The sequence below is a fragment of the Balaenoptera physalus genome (assembly GCF_965194825.1).
Source record: "Balaenoptera physalus genome assembly, chromosome: 4".
In the NCBI taxonomy this organism is placed as follows: domain Eukaryota; kingdom Metazoa; phylum Chordata; class Mammalia; order Artiodactyla; family Balaenopteridae; genus Balaenoptera; species Balaenoptera physalus.
In genome coordinates this window covers 78,199,216-78,220,218 of record NC_138891.1, presented here as the reverse complement: position 1 = coordinate 78,220,218, position 21,003 = coordinate 78,199,216, and the positions used below count along the sequence as shown (strand labels likewise).

At 42.9% G+C, this 21,003-nt stretch overlaps 2 protein-coding genes and 1 pseudogene across 4 annotated transcripts in view; 1 reads left to right on the top strand and 2 right to left on the bottom strand.

The window, feature by feature from the left end:
* Positions 1 to 1,888, bottom strand: part of PARP9 (poly(ADP-ribose) polymerase family member 9) — a 38,922-nt gene extending 37,034 nt beyond the window's left edge. Inside the window, exon 1 of one of the 2 annotated variants that reach the window (XM_082459484.1) lies at positions 1,795 to 1,888. The gene's annotated coding sequence lies outside the window, so the exon portion shown is untranslated. The remainder of the gene's footprint in view (positions 1 to 1,794) is intronic. The other variant, XM_082459485.1, reaches the window with a different exon arrangement.
* Positions 1,832 to 10,930, top strand: DTX3L (deltex E3 ubiquitin ligase 3L). The gene is made up of 5 exons (XM_082459486.1): positions 1,832 to 2,168; positions 3,338 to 3,543; positions 5,791 to 7,326; positions 7,748 to 7,965; positions 8,808 to 10,930. The coding sequence occupies exons 1-5, from the start codon at positions 1,967 to 1,969 to the stop codon at positions 8,875 to 8,877; spliced, it is 2,232 nt and encodes a 743-aa protein (XP_082315612.1). The 5' UTR covers positions 1,832 to 1,966; the 3' UTR covers positions 8,878 to 10,930.
* Positions 10,931 to 12,631: 1,701 nt separating this feature from the next.
* On the bottom strand, positions 12,632 to 20,541 carry LOC309659636 (large ribosomal subunit protein eL30 pseudogene; annotated as a pseudogene). The gene has a single exon. The product of its transcript is annotated as a large ribosomal subunit protein eL30 pseudogene (transcript).
* Positions 20,542 to 21,003: the final 462 nt, after the last annotated feature.

The window sequence follows — 21,003 nt, the reverse complement described above, 5'->3', positions numbered from 1 at the left end:
GTTAAAGATCAAGCTCTTCAGCCTGGCATTCAAGGGTCTCTCTGTCATATCAGTGTCCCAGCCTCCCCTTTACATACCCAATGCTCCGGCGGAATTACAGTGCTGCGAAATGGCACTACTCGATGTTCTCCAAACTCTCCTTCACCTCTGGGTCTTTGCCCTCATGGGGAGGAAGCTCTGGGACATCACCTTGGTCAGAGTGCTCTTCAGAGCCTGTGCCCATCCTCAAAAGGTAGCATGTTATACACACTGTTCTGCATCTTCCCTTTTCCATTTAATGTATTCTAGAGATCTTTCCATGTTAGCACATAGAGAGGGTCTTCCTTCTTTCTACTGCTCATTGCATTCCATTGCATAGATGCACTCACTATAAGTTATTCAACTGCTAGTACCCCCTTTTATGGACACAAGGAGTTTCTAATCTTTTACTATTATAAAAAAGGCTGTAAAGAACAACTTAGTACATAGGTCACTACACACAGGTGTTAATCAATAAACAGGACAAATTCCTAGAAGTGGAACTGCAGAATAGGGATGTATATGCAGTCATAATTCTGATAGCACTGGCAAATTGCTCTTCATAAAGACTCACCCACTTCCAGTCTTACCAGACACGTGCAAAAAAATCTTACCTCTGGCCTCTCCACCTCCATTCATCCCTGCATGGAAATGTGTCCTTCACATGATTGTCAACACCAGCTTTCTAAAATGCACATCTGACATGTCACTCTCCTGCTTGCCCTGCCTACGAGCCTTCCATATCTCGTTACGATCTTGAAGGCTTTTCACCGTCTAGAACTGTGCGGTCCAGTGCGGGTCATTAGCCACATGTAGCTCTTGAGCACTTGAAATGTGGCTAATCACAACTGAAAGGTGATGTAAATGTGAGATAAACACTGGATTGCAACGACTCAGGATGACAAAAAAGAATGCAAAATATCTCATTAATAAGTTTTTAACATTGATTACATGCCTAAATGGTTAATTTAGGCTATAGTGAGCTAAATAACATAAAATTAAAATTAATTTCACCTGTTTGTACTTTAAAAATTATAGCTACTAAAAAAAATTAATATGTAGCTCACATTATATTTCTATTGGACAGCACTGATCTAGACCCTTCCTCCGTCATCTCCCTTACTCATCACAGCTTCCCAAGGCCTCAGTGTCCCCTCTGTGCTTCAGATACAGTGGTCTCTGTGCCTTTGATGCTCCCCATCCCTCCCTCTCCTCTCTTTTAAGATTCTTCTTCAAACTTCCTCGCCTTCAAGAGATTTTGCTTCTTTAGTCACAAGTCTACCTCACCCTACCAGCAGGTGAGGTCAGGTGCCTCCCCTTTCACCTTTATTCCCTAGTACACAGGGCACAGCATGGAGTTCAGTATTGTTGGCCAAATCGAGAAATGAGAGCAGAAAAGCCCCAAGAGCCAGTCTAAAGCATAGCGTTAGAGAAGGTAACATGTGCTGTGTCACAACGCAGGTGAACAAATTCAAATTTTAAAAAAGTGTAGGTAAGTTTAACCTGAATTCAGAATGTGAATTACATTTCAGCTGCAAATAATAGTAACAACAGTAAGAGTTAAAAGGAAAAAACAAAAAGGAATCACAAACTCAGGAGAAACTTTCTTTGACTTGAGCATCTGCCCAGCCTCCATCCTCACCAGGGGAGGCTTGGCCCTGGGCGCGTCTCTCGACCGCTTCTCCCCTGCCCGCTCCCCGCCCGAGTCCGCAGGAGAGGAGACCCGGGCGCCTCGGCGCCCCACCGCCTCGGGAACAGGGGACAGGACCTACTCACCCGGCAGTCCGCGGCAGGGAGGGCAGCGAAGAGAGGAGCGGGTGCGGCTCTGCCGGGAACCGAGAGTGATCTCCGGAAAAGCGAAACTGAAACTGCGCTCCAGGGCGGCGGGGCCGGACGCACCCCTGCCCGGGCCCGGCACAGCGGTGTCGCGAGTCGCGGCGCCATCCCCATGCGGAGAGCCATGGCTTCGAACCTCTGCCCGCCGTCCCCGCTGCTCGTGCGGGTGTCGCATCCCGGCACCCGCCTTACATGGAAGCTGGAAAAGTACTTCCAGAGCCGGGAGTCGGGCGGCGGGGAGTGCACCGTGCAGGCCCTGGACCGCAACGACCCCAACTCGGACACCTTCCGGGTGCAGTTCGTGCAAAGGGCAAGTGAGCTGCGGGCCCGGGCTGGGGGGCAACCACCGTCCCTGGGAAGAGGGGAGGGGTGGGGGGCTCCATGCAGACCCAGTTCAAGCTGACCTAGGAGAGAGGGCGGGAGAAAGTCTGGTGGGGGACAGGAACCTGGGGGTCCTGCTGGCAAGAGGCGCAGCCCCAGAGAGGAGGACAGTGCTCACAAGTCCCCAGTCTCCGACCTGGGCCGACTGCGCCTGAAAGTTGATACTTTGCAGTCTCCACGCCGTGACTCCTATTTCTCAGCTCTCAGAACACGCTTGCCACCCCCAGACGCCTGTCAGCCCTTGTCACTTAGGAATTCCACTTTTATGTTTTTTTTTAAATTAATTTATTTATTTATTATTTATGGCTGTGTTGGGTCTTCGTTTCTGTGCGAGGGCTTTCTCTAGTTGTGGCAAGTGGGGGCCACTCTTCATCGCGGTGCGCGGACCTCTCACTATCGCGGCCTCTCTTGTTGCGGAGCACAGGCTCCAGACGCGCAGGCTCAGTAATTGTGGCTCAGGGGCCCAGCTGCTCTGCGGCATGTGGGATCTTCCCAGACCAGGGCTCGAACTCGTGTTCCCTGCATTAGCAGGCAGATTCTCAACCCCTGCGCCACCAGGGAAGCCCCACTTTTATGTTTTATATAATTATTCCACTGATTTTGTTTTTGAGAATTCGAAAAGTTATATATGCTCACTATGGAAAAGGGAGAAAAGAATAAAGAAGAAAACCACCTGGAGAGAAACAATGTGAACATTTTGCTATATTTCCTCCCAGCCTTTTCCTCTGAATGTCAGTAAACACATAGTAGTTGTAAAACTGAGTCTACACTTCTGATTCCTGCTGTTTTCACTTAACTCATAATGAGTGTCATTGAAATGGGGAACTGGCAACAGTTTCAGGAACATGACTTTCCTGAAACTGTTAATGAGTGGACGATATTCCATTATCATTAAGCTTTCCTTTCTACAGTAGAACTTCAGCTGCCTACTTTAGAGTTTGGAATAGCTCCCTCACCTTATCACCAACCCACCATTCCAGGAAGCAGGGAGCAGCCCTTACTGGGAGGGTGCTGGGGCAAGGTACAGATGCATGAGTAAGAGGATTATTTGAAATTGCTCCCATTTCTATGTGTATGTATATATTTAATGTCTCCACTGAAGGTAAGGAGGGAGTGTTGAAGAAAGGAAAGCACCAAATTGTGGTTGACGGCAAACCTGTGACTGTTTTCCTGGAACCCAATGAAAATGCAGTAGAGAAGAACACCAGGATGTCTTCTTTGACACAGTCACGAAAAGGGGCGAGGCCTGGTGAGAAGCATCCAAATGAAAAGGACATTTCTAGCATTGTGGATTCCTGTGTCCAGAAGGTGAGTATTGAAGGAGCTAGGTATGTTCCTGCAACTTCCTCTCCAGTCCAAGGACCATTTGCTGAGGATTTATTATGAGCCTGGCACTGTTGTAGACATTGGGACACAGAGGTGAACACAACAGACAGGTCCCTGCTGGGGATGGAGAGGTACATAGAAAGACAATAAGCAAGAAAACAAAATAAATAAAACCATTTCAGAGAGTGATACGTGCTAAGGATAAAATATAATGGGGTTTTGCCTTAGAGAGTGACAGGGCCAGGGCAAGGAAGGAGAAGGAATCTGTGTTATTTCCGACCAGAAGTCAGAGTCTCTGAGGAGGTGACATTTGGCCTGAGACTTGAATGATGAGCAGGGGCCAGCCATGCAGAGTCATTCGACAAATCAGTATCAACTGCCTACTATGTGCCAGGCACTGTCACAGGAGCTGAAGATCAGCCAGGAACACAGCAGACCCTGCCCTCAGGGACCTTACATTCTAGTGAGGGAACCAGACAATAATACTAAACATATAGATACGGAATAAAATATCTGCCAGTGATAAATATCTGCTAGGAAGAAGAATAAAGCAGGATAAATGATAGTAACAGGACTACTATTTCAAATAGGATATCAGGAAAAACCTCTCAAATGAGGTGACCTCTGAGTAGAGACACAAATGAAGTAAGGGAGCTAGCTAAGTGGATTTCTAGGGGAAGAAGGTTCTAGGCAGAGGGAAAAAAACAAGTGTAAAGCTGACACCCCCCCTCGCCACACACATCCAGACAGGAGCTCACATCCTGAGCCCAAGAGCTTCAAAGAGGGAGACCAGCGTGGCTGGAGGGCAGAGAGCAAGAGAGAGAGTGAGAGAGGAACTTGGAGAGGTACCTAGAAGTCAGGTCTTTGAGGGATAAAGGTTAGGACTTTGGATTTTAACTTAAATGTTAAGAGATTCCTTAGATGGTTTTAAGCAGGGGAATAGAGTGATCTGGTTCACACTTCTGCAGGATCACTCTGGCTGCTGTGTGGAGAACAGAATCTAGGAAGAGGCTGAAGTGGAAGGTCAGAGTCCAGTTAGGAGGGGGTGCAGTGAGCCGGGTGCAAGATGACAATGGCTTGGACTCTGGGTGGTCCTGATGGAGGTGTGAGAAGTGGCTGGATTCAGGAAACATTTTGAAGATCTAGAGGAAGGATGTTATATGCAGAGGAAATAGCTTGTGCAAAGACCTCGAGGGAGAACAAAACATTAGGAATCTTGCTTTTATATTACATTCAATTTGCCTCTGTCCTTTTTCGCCTCATCTGGTGTTTGTCTTATACTTGAGCTTCTAAAGGCCAGGGTTTAGAGGGCCCAGCAACACTGCATGCAGTTAGGGGGTTAGTTTTGTTTTGTTTTTTAAAAAGAGAAAAAAAGAAAGAAGGATGAGGGCAGAAGAGAAAAAACAATAATAGGAAAAAACATCACCCTCAGATTTATGGCTCCCTCCCAGGCTCACACTCTTCAGTGAGAAACATAGCAGTTTACCCAGAAAGTCGAACGAAGTGCCTTCCCTCTGCCCTACTCCCCAAGGTCAAAGCAATAGTGGCAGCTCTAGAATCCAGACTTCCTGTCCATGGAACTTTTTTTTTTATTTAATAAATTTATTTATTTATTTATTTATTTATGGCTGCATTGGGTCTTCGATGCTGCATGTGGGCTTTCTCTAGTTGCAGCGAGCGGGGGCTACTCTTCATTGCGGTGTGTCGGCTTCTCATTGCGGTGGCTTCTCTGTTGCAGAGCACGGGCTCTAGACGCGCAGGCTTCAGTAGCTGTGGCACGTGGGCTCAGTAGCTGTGGCTTGCAGGCTCTAGAGTGCAGGCTTAGTAGTTGTGGCACACAGGCTTAGTTGCTCCGTGGCATGTGGGATCTTCCCGGACCAGGGCTCAAACCCGTGTCCCCTGCATTGGCAGGCGGATTCTTACCCACTGCGCCACCAGGGAAGCCCCATGGAACTTTTAAAAATGTTAGTGCCCAGGCTCTACATTTACATCAGAATCTCTGGAGATGTGCTTGGGCCTTGGTTTTTTTTTTTTTTTTTTTTTTCTCCCCAGGCCATTCTAATGTACAGACAGGGCTGGGTGCCTCTGGGTTGTAGTACATTGCATGCTTTGCAAAAAGGATTTGAAAGAAGTCACGGCGGTTATTTCTCTAGTCTCTAGACATTCTCCTGAGAGGAACGTAGACCTGGATGTCTAATAGATTTTATTTGTTCCCTTTTAAAATTTCAGATCTTTCTTACTGTCACGGCTGAACTGAACTGTCACCTGTTCTCTAAAGAGCAGAGGGAACACATCGCCATTCTCTGCCCCAATGTCGAACGAGTGAAGGGCCATGAAGGAATTGAGAAAGTGCGCGGTGACTTCAGAGATATTGAAAAAATACATGGCTTCTTGAGTGAACACCTCCTGGAAAAGGAGCAGAAACGAGAATCTTCCCCTTTGACAACAGAGAGGGAGCCACTCCATCAGCAGGACGGGAACAGCTGTGTTTCTCCCTCTGAACCAAAAACCAGGTCGGAAGAAAAAAATAACCGTTTTGAAGTTCCCTTGGCTCTCTTTGAATACTTCACATACACCTGCCCTGATAAAATATACTCAATAGAGAAAAGATTTGGTACAAAAATAAAAAGTCAGAAGAGTTCTCCGAATATAGTCTATTTAGACTTCACCTCAAGTCAATCAGGTAACCTCGAAGCAGCTCGCGAGTCTTTTGTCAGAGAATTTCAGAAGAGTGTGGAGACGCTGAAGCAGGAATGCGTTGCTCTGGCAGACAGTGAGCAGGCACACAAAATCAAACAGGAATTAAATCACCAGTTTACAAAGCTCCTCATAACGGAGAAGGGAGGAGAATTAACTCTCCTTGGGACCGCAGATGACATTTCAGCTGCCAAACATTTTCTTGCCTCACAAATCTCTGAAAGTCTTCCCAAGGCGCCTGTGAAAATAGTGACTCCCAAGCACATGATGAATGGAATTCAGGTTGACACTGCTCACTATAAGCTTTTAGAAGCAGAGTTACTCCAGGAGATATCACAGATAGAAAAAAAGTATGACACTCAAAGTAAGGTTTTGAGAACAAGTCAGAAAATCTGCATTCTATTTGAACCTAAAACCAAGGAGTTAGATCTATCTGTGCATGCTTATTCAAGTTTCATCGATGCCTATCAACATGTCTCATGTCAGATTGTGAGAGAAGTTCTTTTGCTGAAACTTTTGGGCAAGGAGACAAAGCACTTACATGGGACCAAGTTCTCTGATGACTTTCGAAAAAGGCATCCAGATATAGACTTTGTGCTAAATCAAGAGTCAATGACTTTGATTGGGTTGCCAAATCACCTTACAAAGGCAAAACAGTATGTCTTAAACAGAGGGGGAATGTCTCTATTAGCTAGAGAGAAATGGAATGAAACACCCACGGACACTGATAGTAATGATTCAAAAACAGCTTCACCAACATTGCAGCGCTCTGCCAGTTCTGAGGTGTCAGAAGTGGACAAGGAAAAGGACATATGTACCATCTGTTTGAACACCATTAGCAACAGAAAAGTGCTCTCAAAGTGCAAGCATGATTTCTGCAGCCCTTGTATCAACAAAGCCTTGTCATATAAGCCAGTCTGTCCTTTGTGCCAGACTTCCTATGGTGTCCAGAAAGGGAATCAGCCAGATGGAAACATGCATGTCGTTTTCGAAAGAGACTCACTTCCAGGTTACGAATCCTGTGGCACCATTGTGATTACTTACAGTATTGAAGAAGGCATACAAACAGTAAGTGTTTCTGAGGTCCATGGGTTTCTTTCCAGTATGCTGGGATTACCAGAGCAACAGGGACTGTTACCAATTAGACAGTGGATTTCCCAGGTAGTTATCTCCATGGTCATATGCAAGGATTTTAAATGCTGATACAGCTAACAATGTTTACGTATAATTTAGGTATCTTTTGTGTCTATTAAGGCAGAGAAAGGGTGGGTGGTGATTGTGCGCTGGAGTGGGGGAAGTCAGGAAGGTGGATAGTGTTCCCAGCATGACCTTGGGGAAAGAGGAGAAATATGAATTATATGGAGAACGTGAAGAAACCTTGAATACTTCTGTTGATTTTTGTTTGCTCTATATGCATATGAACACATCTACACATATAGTAAAATTCTGACACAATGTTTTCATGTGACATTTTCTTGCCTTCATATAGAAAGAGCACCCAAACCCAGGAAAGAGATTTTCTGGAATATGTCGAACTGCATACTTGCCTGATAACAAGGAAGGAAATGAGGTTTTGCATCTGCTTCGTAGGGCCTTTGACCAAAAACTGATTTTCACAGTGGGAGACTCTCGAGTATTAGGAATCTCAGATGTCGTTACGTGGAATGATATCCACCACAAAACGTCCAGGTTTGGGGGACCAGAAAGGTGAGAAGCTTTTGAAACAGACTGGCTGCTAAACAGAATGTAGAGGTCGTAAAACATGGTGATTTGAGGATGTGACTGTAAGGAGACAGTTTCTAGCAGTGGGATTGGATGCAGTATTTTGACAGATGCTCATTTGGGGTGATCATCTCAAAGATAGGAAGATTGGTTCCTATGACCTTCTACCCTCCCAACCACAAAGTGTCATACAGTTAATAAATTTTGCATCAGTGGGCAGCAGATCTTCAGAATCCAAGATGAATGGAATCTAAGGTGATTTAATTTGGGGTTTCATGTCTATTTGAAGGGTAGATCCTACGAATGTTATTTACTTCGTCTTCTTTTAAGATCACCCTTTCTTCTACCCTCCCCTCCCATGAGTCCATAGAGATCTTAAATTCACTTGGCTAACAGAACTCTAGAAAAAGTCTTACTTAATGGAGATGTAAGTTGTATTATGGGCAATCCAATTGCTCTTTATGAAATTCAGATAGAATACCTCAGACCCTTAATATTCAAAAAGGAATACATCTTAAGACTTAATTTCCCAAATTTGAAAATCTTCCTGTAGCAAAATGATTACCCTCCATAAAAATATAGTATATGATAACTTTATAAGAGTCATTGCTAACCATGAGCTGAAAATTGAAGTCTTGTTGGAAGGCAGATACTGGGCAGACAGCTAGGCCTACTCACTAGCGAAATGACTCACATCAGCACACTTACAAATCAGCCTTCAGGATTGCTTGTGAATATTTGCAACACTGAATGTTAATGCCAGGGACCTACTGTACAGATTCTTTAAAACCATCTGTGATGAAGCTAAGGGCCTTTTTCTTCTGCAGGTATGGCTACCCTGATCCTGACTATCTGAAACGTGTCAAACAGGAGCTGAAAGATAAAGGAATTGAGTAAGAAGAGTATTGGAAGGAAAAGTTGAGCCAGGCTTGCAAAAGGCACAGTTGAAGAAGCAGAGTAAATTCTAATCTAAATCCTTACGTAAAAACACCTTTAAAATTGTTTCATCTCAAGAAGATTGGTTTGTGGGGAATTCCCCGGTGGTGCAGGGGTTAGGACTCGGAGAGCTTCCACTGCAGGGGGCACAGGTTCGATCCCACGGTTGGGGAACTAAAACCCTGGCTGCACAGCCAGAAAAAAAAAAAAAAAAGACGTGCTTTGTGTAAGAGTAAGAATCTGCTGGTCTGTCATTTCTGGAGTGTTACATTTTCTAGAAGATAAAAGCCCCGGAGATCTGTGTAATCTTGCTGCAGAGGTAGTGTGCCTCATTCTCCTGTCATCCGTGTGGAGGCTAGAGGGGTGGAGTGCTGTGGATCTGAAATCATCTTCTGTGTTGTTCAACTGAAGTACCAGCTGTCAGTGGATCCTCCTTTTATTGCCATCTCTCGGGTAGTCCTTCAGTTTTGTCTGTTTGCTCTTTGACCCCTACCCTAAAAGTAAAACCCTAATGTGAAGGGTGGTCGGGTGGGAGGAGGGCTTTGGTTATGCAAAATTAGAGACCTACGTTCCCCTCCCTGCCCCGTGGCCAGAGGAGTGGCCAGGACAGAGCCTGAGCAACCTTGGTCATAAAGGGAATAAGGCTGTTATTTTTGACAACACAGAGCCTGGTGAACAGTTGGTGCTTAATAAATGTTTGCTGCCTGACTCAAGTTGCTAGTAACCCCGCAGAGAAACATGGTCCTTAAATCTTTGGCAGAGGCAGGAGTAAGGAAGACAGCTCTGGAGTCCTCACCACTTATTTGGGAAACGGAGTTTCTTACTCCAGAACTTGTGGCCTCTGAACTCTGACCGGCCTCTAACTTTGTCCTTGCTCCCTGCTGATTCTTATAACCTGCCATGTGGTGTGCGCCTCCCCTGCCCTAGTCATGCTACCCATCTCTGAACATTTTTCCCTCTGGATATTATTGTACTTTTATGTATACCCCACTTGCAGTTTTAACAGATAAATCACAGGAATCGCCACAGACTCTCATTTTCTCATGAGAAAAATGAGAAAAAACCCTTTTCCTCCCTTTTGCTAAGTCCTACCACGTCATGCTTTCTCCCTTAAAATATGTCTCCCTAATAATGTCTGGACAGAGAAAAGACTAGAGTCGTGCCTACCATCAGGAATACGGACATGTCAAAATTTACTTTTAAATGGTTCCTCAAGTCAGAAGAAAGTTTTAACAGCAAACTATCTAGTTATCCATGTCCCAGCCTCTCTCCAAAAATGACGAAAGAGATGTCATTTTCTTTTCCTAAAGATACGTGTACACACAGTTTTCTTGGTCAGACAGTAATAGTTAATATTGTGTACTTATTTTGTCCCCTTTATAAGAGCTTTATATCTGTGTGATTGATACTATTGGTATCCCCATTTCATAACTGAGAAAACTGATGCACAGAGAGGATAAGTACCTTGACAAAGGTCACATAATTAAGAAGCAGAAGTTCTGGGATTCGAAGGAGTTAGTCTGGCTCCAAGGCTTCTGTGCCCTAGAGCTGTACTGTCTCCTACAGGGGTCTTTTCCTCCATGGAGGAAGCTGAGGCGTTCCCATTATTCTGAGCTTCTCTCAGAAATGGATTCCTGCCCAGTGCTCAAGGCAGATTTCCTCTGAGGAATTCCTGTTTGAAGAACTTGAAAAACCAGAATCTTTTTCTTTGTCCGGAGAGTTGAGGAAGTTTAAGGTAAATGATACGTCTTTTTTTAAAAAATCAGATTAGACATTTAGTTTTTGGTGATTCATTAAAGTCTTAGAGTTATGATTGTTTTGTATCTATGGATATTTTAGCTAAATTTGCTTCAAAAAAGCAAAAGTTTGGTCCCTGCTAAGGGCTGGATCCTTGATTGCAACGTGTACGCAAGTTTCATAGTGTGGTTTGTGAGCCTTTGGATTACTGCTTGTGCTCTGTGGAAGGTATTATCATTGATATCTGCTATAAATAAAGTTATATCCATTTTAGGAACAGATTGCATTCCTTCCCACTTCTTTTTTCTTTTTCCTTTTTCCTTAGGTTTAGATTCTGGGTGTTTCCTACAATACATACAGTGTACAACATACCATGTGGGCAGATGTCTTTGCTTGATTTTGTGTGTAGCTGTTGCTAAACAGTATCACAGTAGACCTTTACTATTGACTTCACTGCTGCCACGTTCAGCTGTAAAAATCACATTTCTTAGTATTTTTCCTCCTTAACACATAGGTTACTACAAAGGTAAAGGTAGACTGCAGGTTTCATCTCTTCTCTCCTTTTAGAGAAAGCATACATAATAACCCATCAAACTACACTTGCCCCTCCTTGCTGCAAGAGTTTTTGTTTCACCTTTCTAGCATTAGTGCTGGATTACTGAAATAGCTCACTAGGCCCCAGCAAATTAGGGCACCTTTTTCTCCAAAGAAAAAAAGAGAATTACAAATAATATTGAGATATTTGATGTCTCTCTAAAGATAGTAAGTTTCTGCATCCAATTTCAACGTGTGGGATTTTCCCCCATACATCCAAGCAATCCAACACCAGCTGAGTGTCCTACAGTTCAACTCAATTCTGACACTTTCTACCTGGGGATAGCACCAGATTCCAGAGGTAAGGGCTCAGCCCCACAAGACTGCCCTCCAGTTCAGGTGCCAATTGCAAGTCCAGATTGTTCTTGTGCTTCTGACCGAATGGCTATAAAATCAGAGGTTCCCATGACCCCCTCCTTGGGTTCAAGTAATTTGCTAGAGCAGCTCACAGAACTCAGGAAACCAGGTTACTCACTAGATTACTGGTTTACTATAAAATGATATAAGTCAGGAACAGCCGTATGGAAGAGATGCGTATGGGGAAAGGGCATGGAGCTTTCATTCCTTTTCCAGGTGCTCCACAAAACCGAGCAGAACCCTGTGGGGCTCTCCTGGGTACGAAAGCCTTTCCGTGCCCCCCATTTCTTGTTTGTAGGAAAAAGGTTTCAGCCTCCTAGACCTTCCCTGAGTTCCAAAGGGCAGATTCAAACAGTTACTAATTAGAGGAGTGAGGGAATGCAGAAACAAAGGAAAGGCAGTCAAGAAGCAATAATGCAGCAATGGGCAGGCTCCTGGTTCCTCCTCAAGGGACACACATAACAATCTGATACATATCTCTGTCCACAAAAATAATCAGTAAACAATTTATAATAGGAATAGAAAAGAGTTTTATCTGAGCCAAACTGAGGACTTTAGCCCAGAAGACAGCCTCTCAGATAACTCTGAGACCTGCTCTGGAGAAGCATGGTTTTCAGCACAGTTTTATGTCTTGTCAGAACAAAGAACATCAAACAAGTCAGGGATACATTCCTTCAAGGTTTCAAAAACAAAACCAAAAAAATCCAAAAAACAGATCAGGACATACACAGCAAGTAGTATAGCCTTGGCACCTGGGAAGGTATTCTCATCATCAAAGGAGTACCAGCATTGGCATCCCAGGAAGGGAGGCATTTAATCTTTATTTTTAACATGGACATTCTTTACTTCTGGTCAATGCACCCTCTTCTTTAATAATTAAAGCAGATGTACAACGCATGTTTGATAGGCCACAAACTGGCTATTCTAGTTAGCATAAAATTCAAGTTAACTCATGTATAAGCCAGAATGACTTCCCTTTACCTCAACATGTGAAAATTTCTTTTATCATCTCTGAGTTCTTCTACAGGAACTAAGGTCCCCACCCAGGTGGAGGATGGTAACTTCAGGCTGAAAACAAGCATGTGGACTTCAGACTGGTTGGAACCAGACAGCTGATGATTGAGATTCCAGGAACACCACCCAGTTACCTCCCCACCAAACCATCAGAGGGAGGTCACACACCCTGCAGCTCTCTCCCCAACCCAATTTTGCCTATAAAAACTCTTCCCCAAAAACCATCAGGGAATTGGGGTCTTTTGCGCATGAGCCGTCCATTCTCCTTTCTTGGCCCTGCAATAAACTTTTCTCCATTCCAAACTCCAACATTTCAGTTTGTTTGGCCTCAGTGTGCATCTGGCACAGGAACTTCAGTTGGACAACAGCCACTCTCCCCAAATCTCCAAGTGAATTGAACCCCAGAAGCTCTTCAAACCCCGTCCTTTTGGATTTTTATGTAGGCTTAAAAACATAGACATGACTGATTAAGTCGTTGGTCATTGGTGATTGGACTCAATCTCCAGTCCCTCTCCTCTCCCTGGACTGAAAGTTCCAACCCTCTAATCAGGGTTGGTTTCTCTGGCAACCAGCCCCCAACCTTAGGTGCTTCCCCAAAGTCACCTCATTAACATAAGAAAAGACACCCTTTTCACTCTCAGCACTGCGGAAATTTCAAGGGTTTTAGGAGCTCAGTGCCAGAAATGGGGATGAAGACCAAACATATATTCTTATTATGAATCCCAACATCACAGATAGCATCAAAGCAGCCATTAGGAGAAAAACCAAACTTTTGTTGGACTTCCTTACACTTACGTTTTGGTTTAGTACTGTTTTTGCCTTGATTTCCATATGGGAGTTGGGCACTATTTCCTTTTCTATTAATTGGGACTTGCAGCCTCTAAAACACAGAGCCCTAGGCAAAGAGTAAGACGCTAACAATTTGTCGGGAGGTGCACATCAGGTCAGTGAAGGTGAGAACAAACAGGGAAGTGAGGCAAACTAAGATGAAACGCTATGCAATACCAAGGGTCCCCACCCCTCACCCCACCCTGTGCCACTGCTTTGCAAGTTAAGATGCATATCAAAGGAATAATTTCAATAATCCACATACATAGAAAAGCACTAAACTATGCACCTGCACTACCTAGGGCCAGTATCCTGTTTTTCTCCATCCTGAATTCCCCTTGGGGTGCACTGTGGGGGTCAGGGGTGGGGGAAGACAGCTGCAGTGGTTGATGGCTTCAGAGCCAAAACATCCTTTCTTCACTGAAATGGCAGGTGACATTCTTTGTCCACACCCATATCCCACAAATCTATTGTCACCAGTCCTGCCTCTCCCTCATTTCAAAGCTCACTGCCCAGTTGGCATCTTCCTTGTTCCCTCACCAGAATCACTGGACTACCCCTAAAGACTCTGTCCCCTTCCCCCTTCTTCCTCCCACCTCAAACTATCTTTTGAAAAAACAGCTCCGATTGCATCACTCCTCTGATGAAGTGCCTTTAGTGACTCCCTGATGCCTAGAGCAGTGCTTCTCAAACTTGATCTTGTGTCAGATCACCTGGAGGGCACAGCAAAACACAGATTACTAAGACCCACCCCCAGAGCTTCTGACCCAGTAGATGTGAGGTTGGGCCCCCAAATCTTCATTCCTAACAAGGTCCCAGGTGATGCTGATGCTGCTGGTCTGGGAACCACATTTTGAGGACAATGACCTAGAAAATCAAGTTCAAACTCCACAGCATGGCCATCAAGTATTTTTCATTCTACTTTGCTTACCTCATGTCCCTTCCTCCCCGCCAAGCCACTAATGGTCCACTCACACCAGACTACCAACTCTTCCAAACCACAGTCTATACTTTCATTCTTCTGGCCTTTGCTCTGCGTACAGGGCGCGCTCTCCCTCTCTCTCGCTCTCTCTCCCTCTCATGGCCTAGCACCTCATTCTCCTCTTACAAATCTCCTCCTCATCACTCAAGTTCTTACTCAAATGCCACTAGTATAGAAACTGTCTTTCTAATTTGTCTCCAAATTATGAACCACCTTTTCTCTGGTTTCCTAATATACTATACATATCTCTATTAATGCAGATGTGATATCAAAATCCACTTACCCATTTTGAGTATACCATCTATATCCTGCCAGGACCTTTCAAGATACAGCAAGTAAATCTGTATTCTTTCTTTTTGCTTTTCTTTCCCCTTACGACTACACTTACCCCAGAGAGAAGGGATCCGTGTCTAAATCATCTTTGTAATCTTAACACGATGCCAGGGCCTTCACTACATGTTGGCTGAATGACATTAAATAATGTCAGGCCGGAGGGACACCTGATTCTATCCCTGTCTTAGGGGGCATGAAAAGGACCCAGTGTATTTTTCTGAGGATGAGTGTGTAGGGAAAGTGGGGTGGGGTAGAAATGGGTTGCCCAGCAGAAATGGGAACTAATACTGATTTTTAAAAATAAAATATGCCAGGCACTCTGCAGACATTATCTCATTTAAGCCTCATGACAACATCATGAAGTAGTTACAGCTCTGCCCATTGTACAGATGCAGTTGACTGAGTCTACACAACTAATGAATTATAAAGTCCAGGATTTTGACCCCAGAATTTGTCTAACAGCAACGTCTGTCCCAAAAGGGTGACATAATCCTAAAACAGCTATAAGCGATTTTCACGGAAAAGAAATCGAAAGAAGATCAAGGCACAGCCTGCTGGGTGGGGCAGAGCCCGACAGTGGGGGCAGATGAGCGGAGCTGAGGAGGGCTGCGCCTGCGCCCCCGCCGCTGCTGGTCTAACCGTCCAGGGGTGCTGGGGCCCCCAACCCTTTGAAGAACTGACCTCCAAGTTGTACTTCCTGAGCCCAAAGAGACTGAAAGCCATGAGCCAGAGTTCCGCCAGGAGCCAGGGAGCCCGTCCTCTTCCTGGCGCTTTTCCTCGGGTTGTTTGGTGAGGGGCGCCCCGGGGGCGGAGAGGAAAGGGAGATCCAGCTGTCCCACCAGGCGTCCTGCGCACGCGCGACGCTCTGCCTCGCAGGGGGCAAATCGGTGCAGAGATCTCGGTCCTTCTACACCTGTCTTGGGGTAGGCGCTCACCACCCTGGCTTGCCCTGGGAGAGGAGAGTTGTGCGTAGTCTCTTCCATAGCATTTTTGGTCTCTTTCCCCCCAAATTTTAAACTTTCCTTATAAGTTAGGGATACTAGTCATTTATTGTGATGTATCCTATGAATATTTCCTCTCATTTTGTCATTTGTCTTTTGAGTTTGCTTATTGTGGCTTTTTTTTTTTTTTTTTGCCAAGCAAACGTTTTTTATTTTTATATAGTAAAATTTACCAATCTTTCTTTTTATTGCATCTGGACCTTTAGTCACATTTTAAAAGCTTTCCCCTACATCACGTGTAGGTTATAGTCTCCCCATGCTTTTTTTTCTATTCGTAATGCTTTATTTCTTACATTTAGATCTCTGATCCATTTGAATTTTATTCCTTAATAAACTTCCTGTGTATGTTTCCTGTGTATTCCTGTGTATGTTTTGAGAAATGGAGCTAATTTTATCTTTTCTTCTGAATGGGTATCCATATTTTTATCTCTGGTAATACTTAAATCCAAACAGCATTTATTAAAAAGATTATCACTACCTCATTAACTTGAGATACCACCTTCATTTATCATATACTAGATTTTTAGGTGTAGTTTGGCTATTCTGGAACTTCTGTTCCATTGACTACTCCATTGACCTGTTTATTCATCCGTTTTAGAGACGCTTTGTAGTATACGTTAAAGTCAAGGCTAGTCCCCCTACAGAGCTCTTCCATCTCAATGTTTTCCTCCATATTCTTGTGTACTTTTCTTTCCTTATGAACTTTAGGATAGGCTTCTGATTTATGACCAATGTCAAAAAAAAAGCTCGCTGGGATTCTTATTTGAATTGCATTAAACTTGTAAATTAAATTGCAGAGAGCTGACATCTTGAGATGGTGTTGAGGTGTTCTCACCATTTCGTTTGTTCAGATCTACTTTTGTGTCTTTAAAGAGTGTTTATGCTTTTTTACATAGAAATTTCTTAAGTTTGTTTCTATATATTTTATCTTTTTTCTTGCTGTTGTTAATGAGCTTTTCTCATTCATTATATCTTTTAACTAATTATTTGTGTATATGAATGCTATTGACTTTTCCTGTATTTCTAAAAATTAAGGTCTAATTTACATACAGCAGATTCATACTGTTTAGTATATAATTCTGTGACTTTTGAGAAGTGTATACAATTGTGTAACAACCACAAGATACAAAGATATAAAAGAACTTCAACACTCCCCCAAATTCCTACCAGTCCCTTTGTAATCAACCTCTTCACTCCAGGTGAGCCCCTGACAAACACTGGTCAGATTTTGGTCCCTATAGTTTCAGAGTGTCATATAAGGAGAACCACAGTGATCAAATAAGGTTCATTCATGTTGTAGAATGTATCAGAACTTTGCTACTTTTTATTGCCAAATAATACTCTATTGTATGGATATACCACATTTTATTTATCCATTCATTTATGATGGACATTTGGATTGTTTAATTTTTTTAATTGTTGGGGTATAGTAGTTTTACAATGTTGTGTTAGTTTCTACTGTGCAGTGAAGTGGAGTTCCCTGTGCTATACAGCAGGTTCTCATTAGTTATCTATTTTATACATATATACATATATACATATATATGTCAATCCCAATCTCCCATTTCATCCCACCTCCCCTTTCCCCCCTTGGTGTCCATACGTTTGTTTGCTATGTCTGTGTCTCTATTTCTGCCTTGTAAACAGGTTCATCTGTACCATGTTTCTAGATTCCACATATATGTGTTAATATACAATATTTGTTTTTCTCTTTCTGACTTACTTCACTCTGTATGACAGTCTCTAAATCCATCCACGTCTCAACAAATGACCCAATTTCGTTCCTTTTTATGGCTGAGTAATATTCCATTGTATATATGTACCACATCTTCTTTATCCATTCGTCTGTCGATGGGCATTTAGGTTGCTTCTATGACCTGGCTATTGTAAATAGTGCTACAATGAACATTGGGGTACATGCATCTTTTTGAATTATGGTTTTCTCTGGGTATATGCCCAGTAGTGGGATTGCTGGGTCGTATGGTAATTCTATTTTTAGTTTTTTAAGGAACCTCCATACTGTTCTCCATAGTGGCTGTATCAATTTACATTCCCACCAACAGTGCAAGAGGGTTCCCTTTTCTCCACATTCTCTCCAGCATTTGTTGTTTGTAGATTTTCTGATGATGCCCATTCTAACTGGTGTGAGGTGATACCTCATTGTAGTTTTGATTTGCATTTCTCTAATAATTAGTGATGTTGAGCATCTTTTCATGTGCCTCTTGGCCATCTATATGTCTTCCTTGGAGAAATGTCTATTCAGGTCTTCGACCCATTTTTTGATTGGGTTGTTTGTTTTTTTTGATATTAAGCTGCATGAGCTATTTGTATATTTTGGAGATTATGGATTGTTTAATTTTTGACTGTTGTGAATAAAGCTTTATGAATATTTGTTGTCTCAGTCAGCTTGGGCTGCTACGACAAATACCATGGACTGAGTGGTTTAAAAAACAAACATTAATTTCTTACAGTTCTGGAGGCTGGAAATCTGAGGTCAGGATGCCAGCCTGATTGGGTTCTTCATGAGGGCCCTTTCCCTGATTCGTAGATGACCCCTTCTTGCTATTTCCTCACATGGTGGAGAGAGAGAAAGAGAGAGACAGAGAGATCTGTTCTCTTCATCTTCACATAAGGGCACTAATCCCATCGGAGGCTCTATCCTCATTATGTCATCTAAACCTAACTACCTCCCATCTGACCCCAACTTCAAATACCATCACATTGAAGATTAGGGCTTTAATGAATTTTGGAGGGACACAAAGATTTTGTCTATAGCATATGTGTACAAGCTTTTGTGTGGACATATATTTCACTCTTGAATATGTACCTACTTGGCAGTGAAATTTGTGGATCATGTAGTAAACTCTAACTTTCTGAGGGACTGCAAAACTGTTTTACTAAGTGGTTGTATCATTTAATATCTCATCAGCAACATATGAGTGTTGCACTTTCTCTACATCCTAGATAACACTTATTATTGTCTGCCTTTTTTGATTTAGTTATCCTGGTAGGTGTGAAGTGGCATGGTGGGGTTTTTTTTTTCTTTTAATATATCTCAGTTAAAAACTTTTTTGGTTTTAAAATATAAGAAGATACAATGAAAATGTTTAAGGTGAAATGAACTTATTTCTAACTGAGTTGGATTAGACTGTGACAGACCAACCCTCATACCTAAAACAGCCAGAAAATTGAAACAAAATAGAGAAATCATCTATTTTCAGGCAGAGGAGAGCTGCTGAGTCAACGAGAGAGAACCGGAGGGGCTGAGACTCCAGAAAGGGAGAATCTTGGAGAGGGAGGGCTGACTTCTGCAGCCTCTTCACCCAGGTGTTAGTTGCTGATTCTGGGCGTGAGCCCGAGGTGGATGATCCCAGGGCTCGCACCCAGGGAACACCAGATCAGCAGAGCTGGGAAACAGATCAGCAGAGCTATGGCAGGAGATTTGGGAGGTCCCTTCAGAACATCTGTTAAATTCTGGGGATGCACGAGTCTAGAGTTCTAAAAACAGAAGCAGAAAACTTCTGCAAGCAGAACAGAGCCTTCCAAAATCTTGTGAGACAAAGATTAGAATTCTGGACTCATCAGGGGGATTTCTGCCAAAAATCCTGAAGAGACAGGAGTAAAACTGAGGTAGACTGAGCCTTACCAGGGCTGCAACTCAGCCTCAACTCAGAACAGGACATGACATTATTGGATTCAGGTGACCAGCCACTGATTAGAAATAAAATGCTTCATAGAATTCACGTAATTTTTATTTTATGTGGAAAAATAAATGGGCAAGAACATCAAAGAGTATTCTAGATTCAAAAGGAGTCATGAGAAGAATTTGTCCTAGCAGACATTAAAATCTTTTGTTTGTTTGTTTGTTTGTTTGTTTGTTTAAAAACAAGCTCTGGCCAGTTTTATTAAAGAAAAATTGTGCATGATTTACCTTTCACCAGTCTGTGCAGGCATGCTTTTAATAATATCAGAATCACCTGGATCAATGATAGCCAGTGTGTATACTCTGTAGTATTTTCTACACACTCTGCCCAATTCAATATTATTGCCACTGTAGTGATGGACACCAGTTTTGGCCAACATGGCATAATACTCTATTTCAGATTTCTTCAAGGCTGGGCAGTTGGTGAGGATGACCAGTTTCGCTTTGCCTTGTCTGATCATTTTCAAAGTCAGCTTGTACCCCAGCACATACTTTCCACTTTTCATAATGAGTTGGAGCCCAGAGTTGATCGACTCCAGTGACTTTTTCTTCTTCTTTGCGGCCACCATCTCCCTGCCTTAGGTGCGGGACACCCCCAACCAAGAGCAGCCACCAAGATGGCCAGGGGGCGAGAAAGGTGACATTGAAATCTGTTGGTAACCAATTTGAGACCCTTGGTATATAATAATATCAATAATGAGAATATTAAAAAGACCCACACCCTCCACCATACTCTCCAAAAAATTCCAGGTGGATTGAAAGTTAAATGCTTAAAAATCAAAACAAATGCACTCTCATGTATGTGAACAGACTAGCACTAGAGGAAATCACTTTTTGACTTTTGATGGAATAGAAATGAAAAAAGTTGGACAGGTTCGTTACTTAGATAGTTTTAGCTTTGATGGAAAGAACATCAGTAAAGCTAAGGTTTTAAAACTTCAGAAGAATGGAGAAATTGCACATAAACACAAAAGTTCAATAACTGAAAAGTATAAAGAGCTCATATAAATGGGCAAAAATACCAACTGGCCCTTAAACAAATGATTAAAAGGTAGTCCCATGAGAGAAACATGATTTTAAAACACGATTTTTAAAACATTCAGTCAACCTTGTCGGGAATACTTCACCTACTGTGAAGTTTCATTTTGTACCTAAAAACACAATTAGAAAAACTGTTGAAAAGGGATAAAACCCAAAGCCTGCAAGTCTTGAGGACAGCAGATATCATGCCTTAATGACAGCAGTGCCAATGGAGCCAGTCTTTCTGAAGGGCAAAATGGTACTTTATTGAAGGAATCATAAATATGCCTAACCCCCCACTAAGTAATAGAATTTATCCTGAGGAAATAATGTTTAATAAAAACCAAAAGTCTACATAAACAATGTTTATTTTATGATATTGAAACGCTGAAAGAAAGCTAAGATCCTAACAATGCCAAAATATAGAAGCTAACTGTGGTATATCAAAATGATATACTCTAGTGATATACTAAAAACATAAATATAAATATGATGCAGGAAATAGAAAACATTTGGTT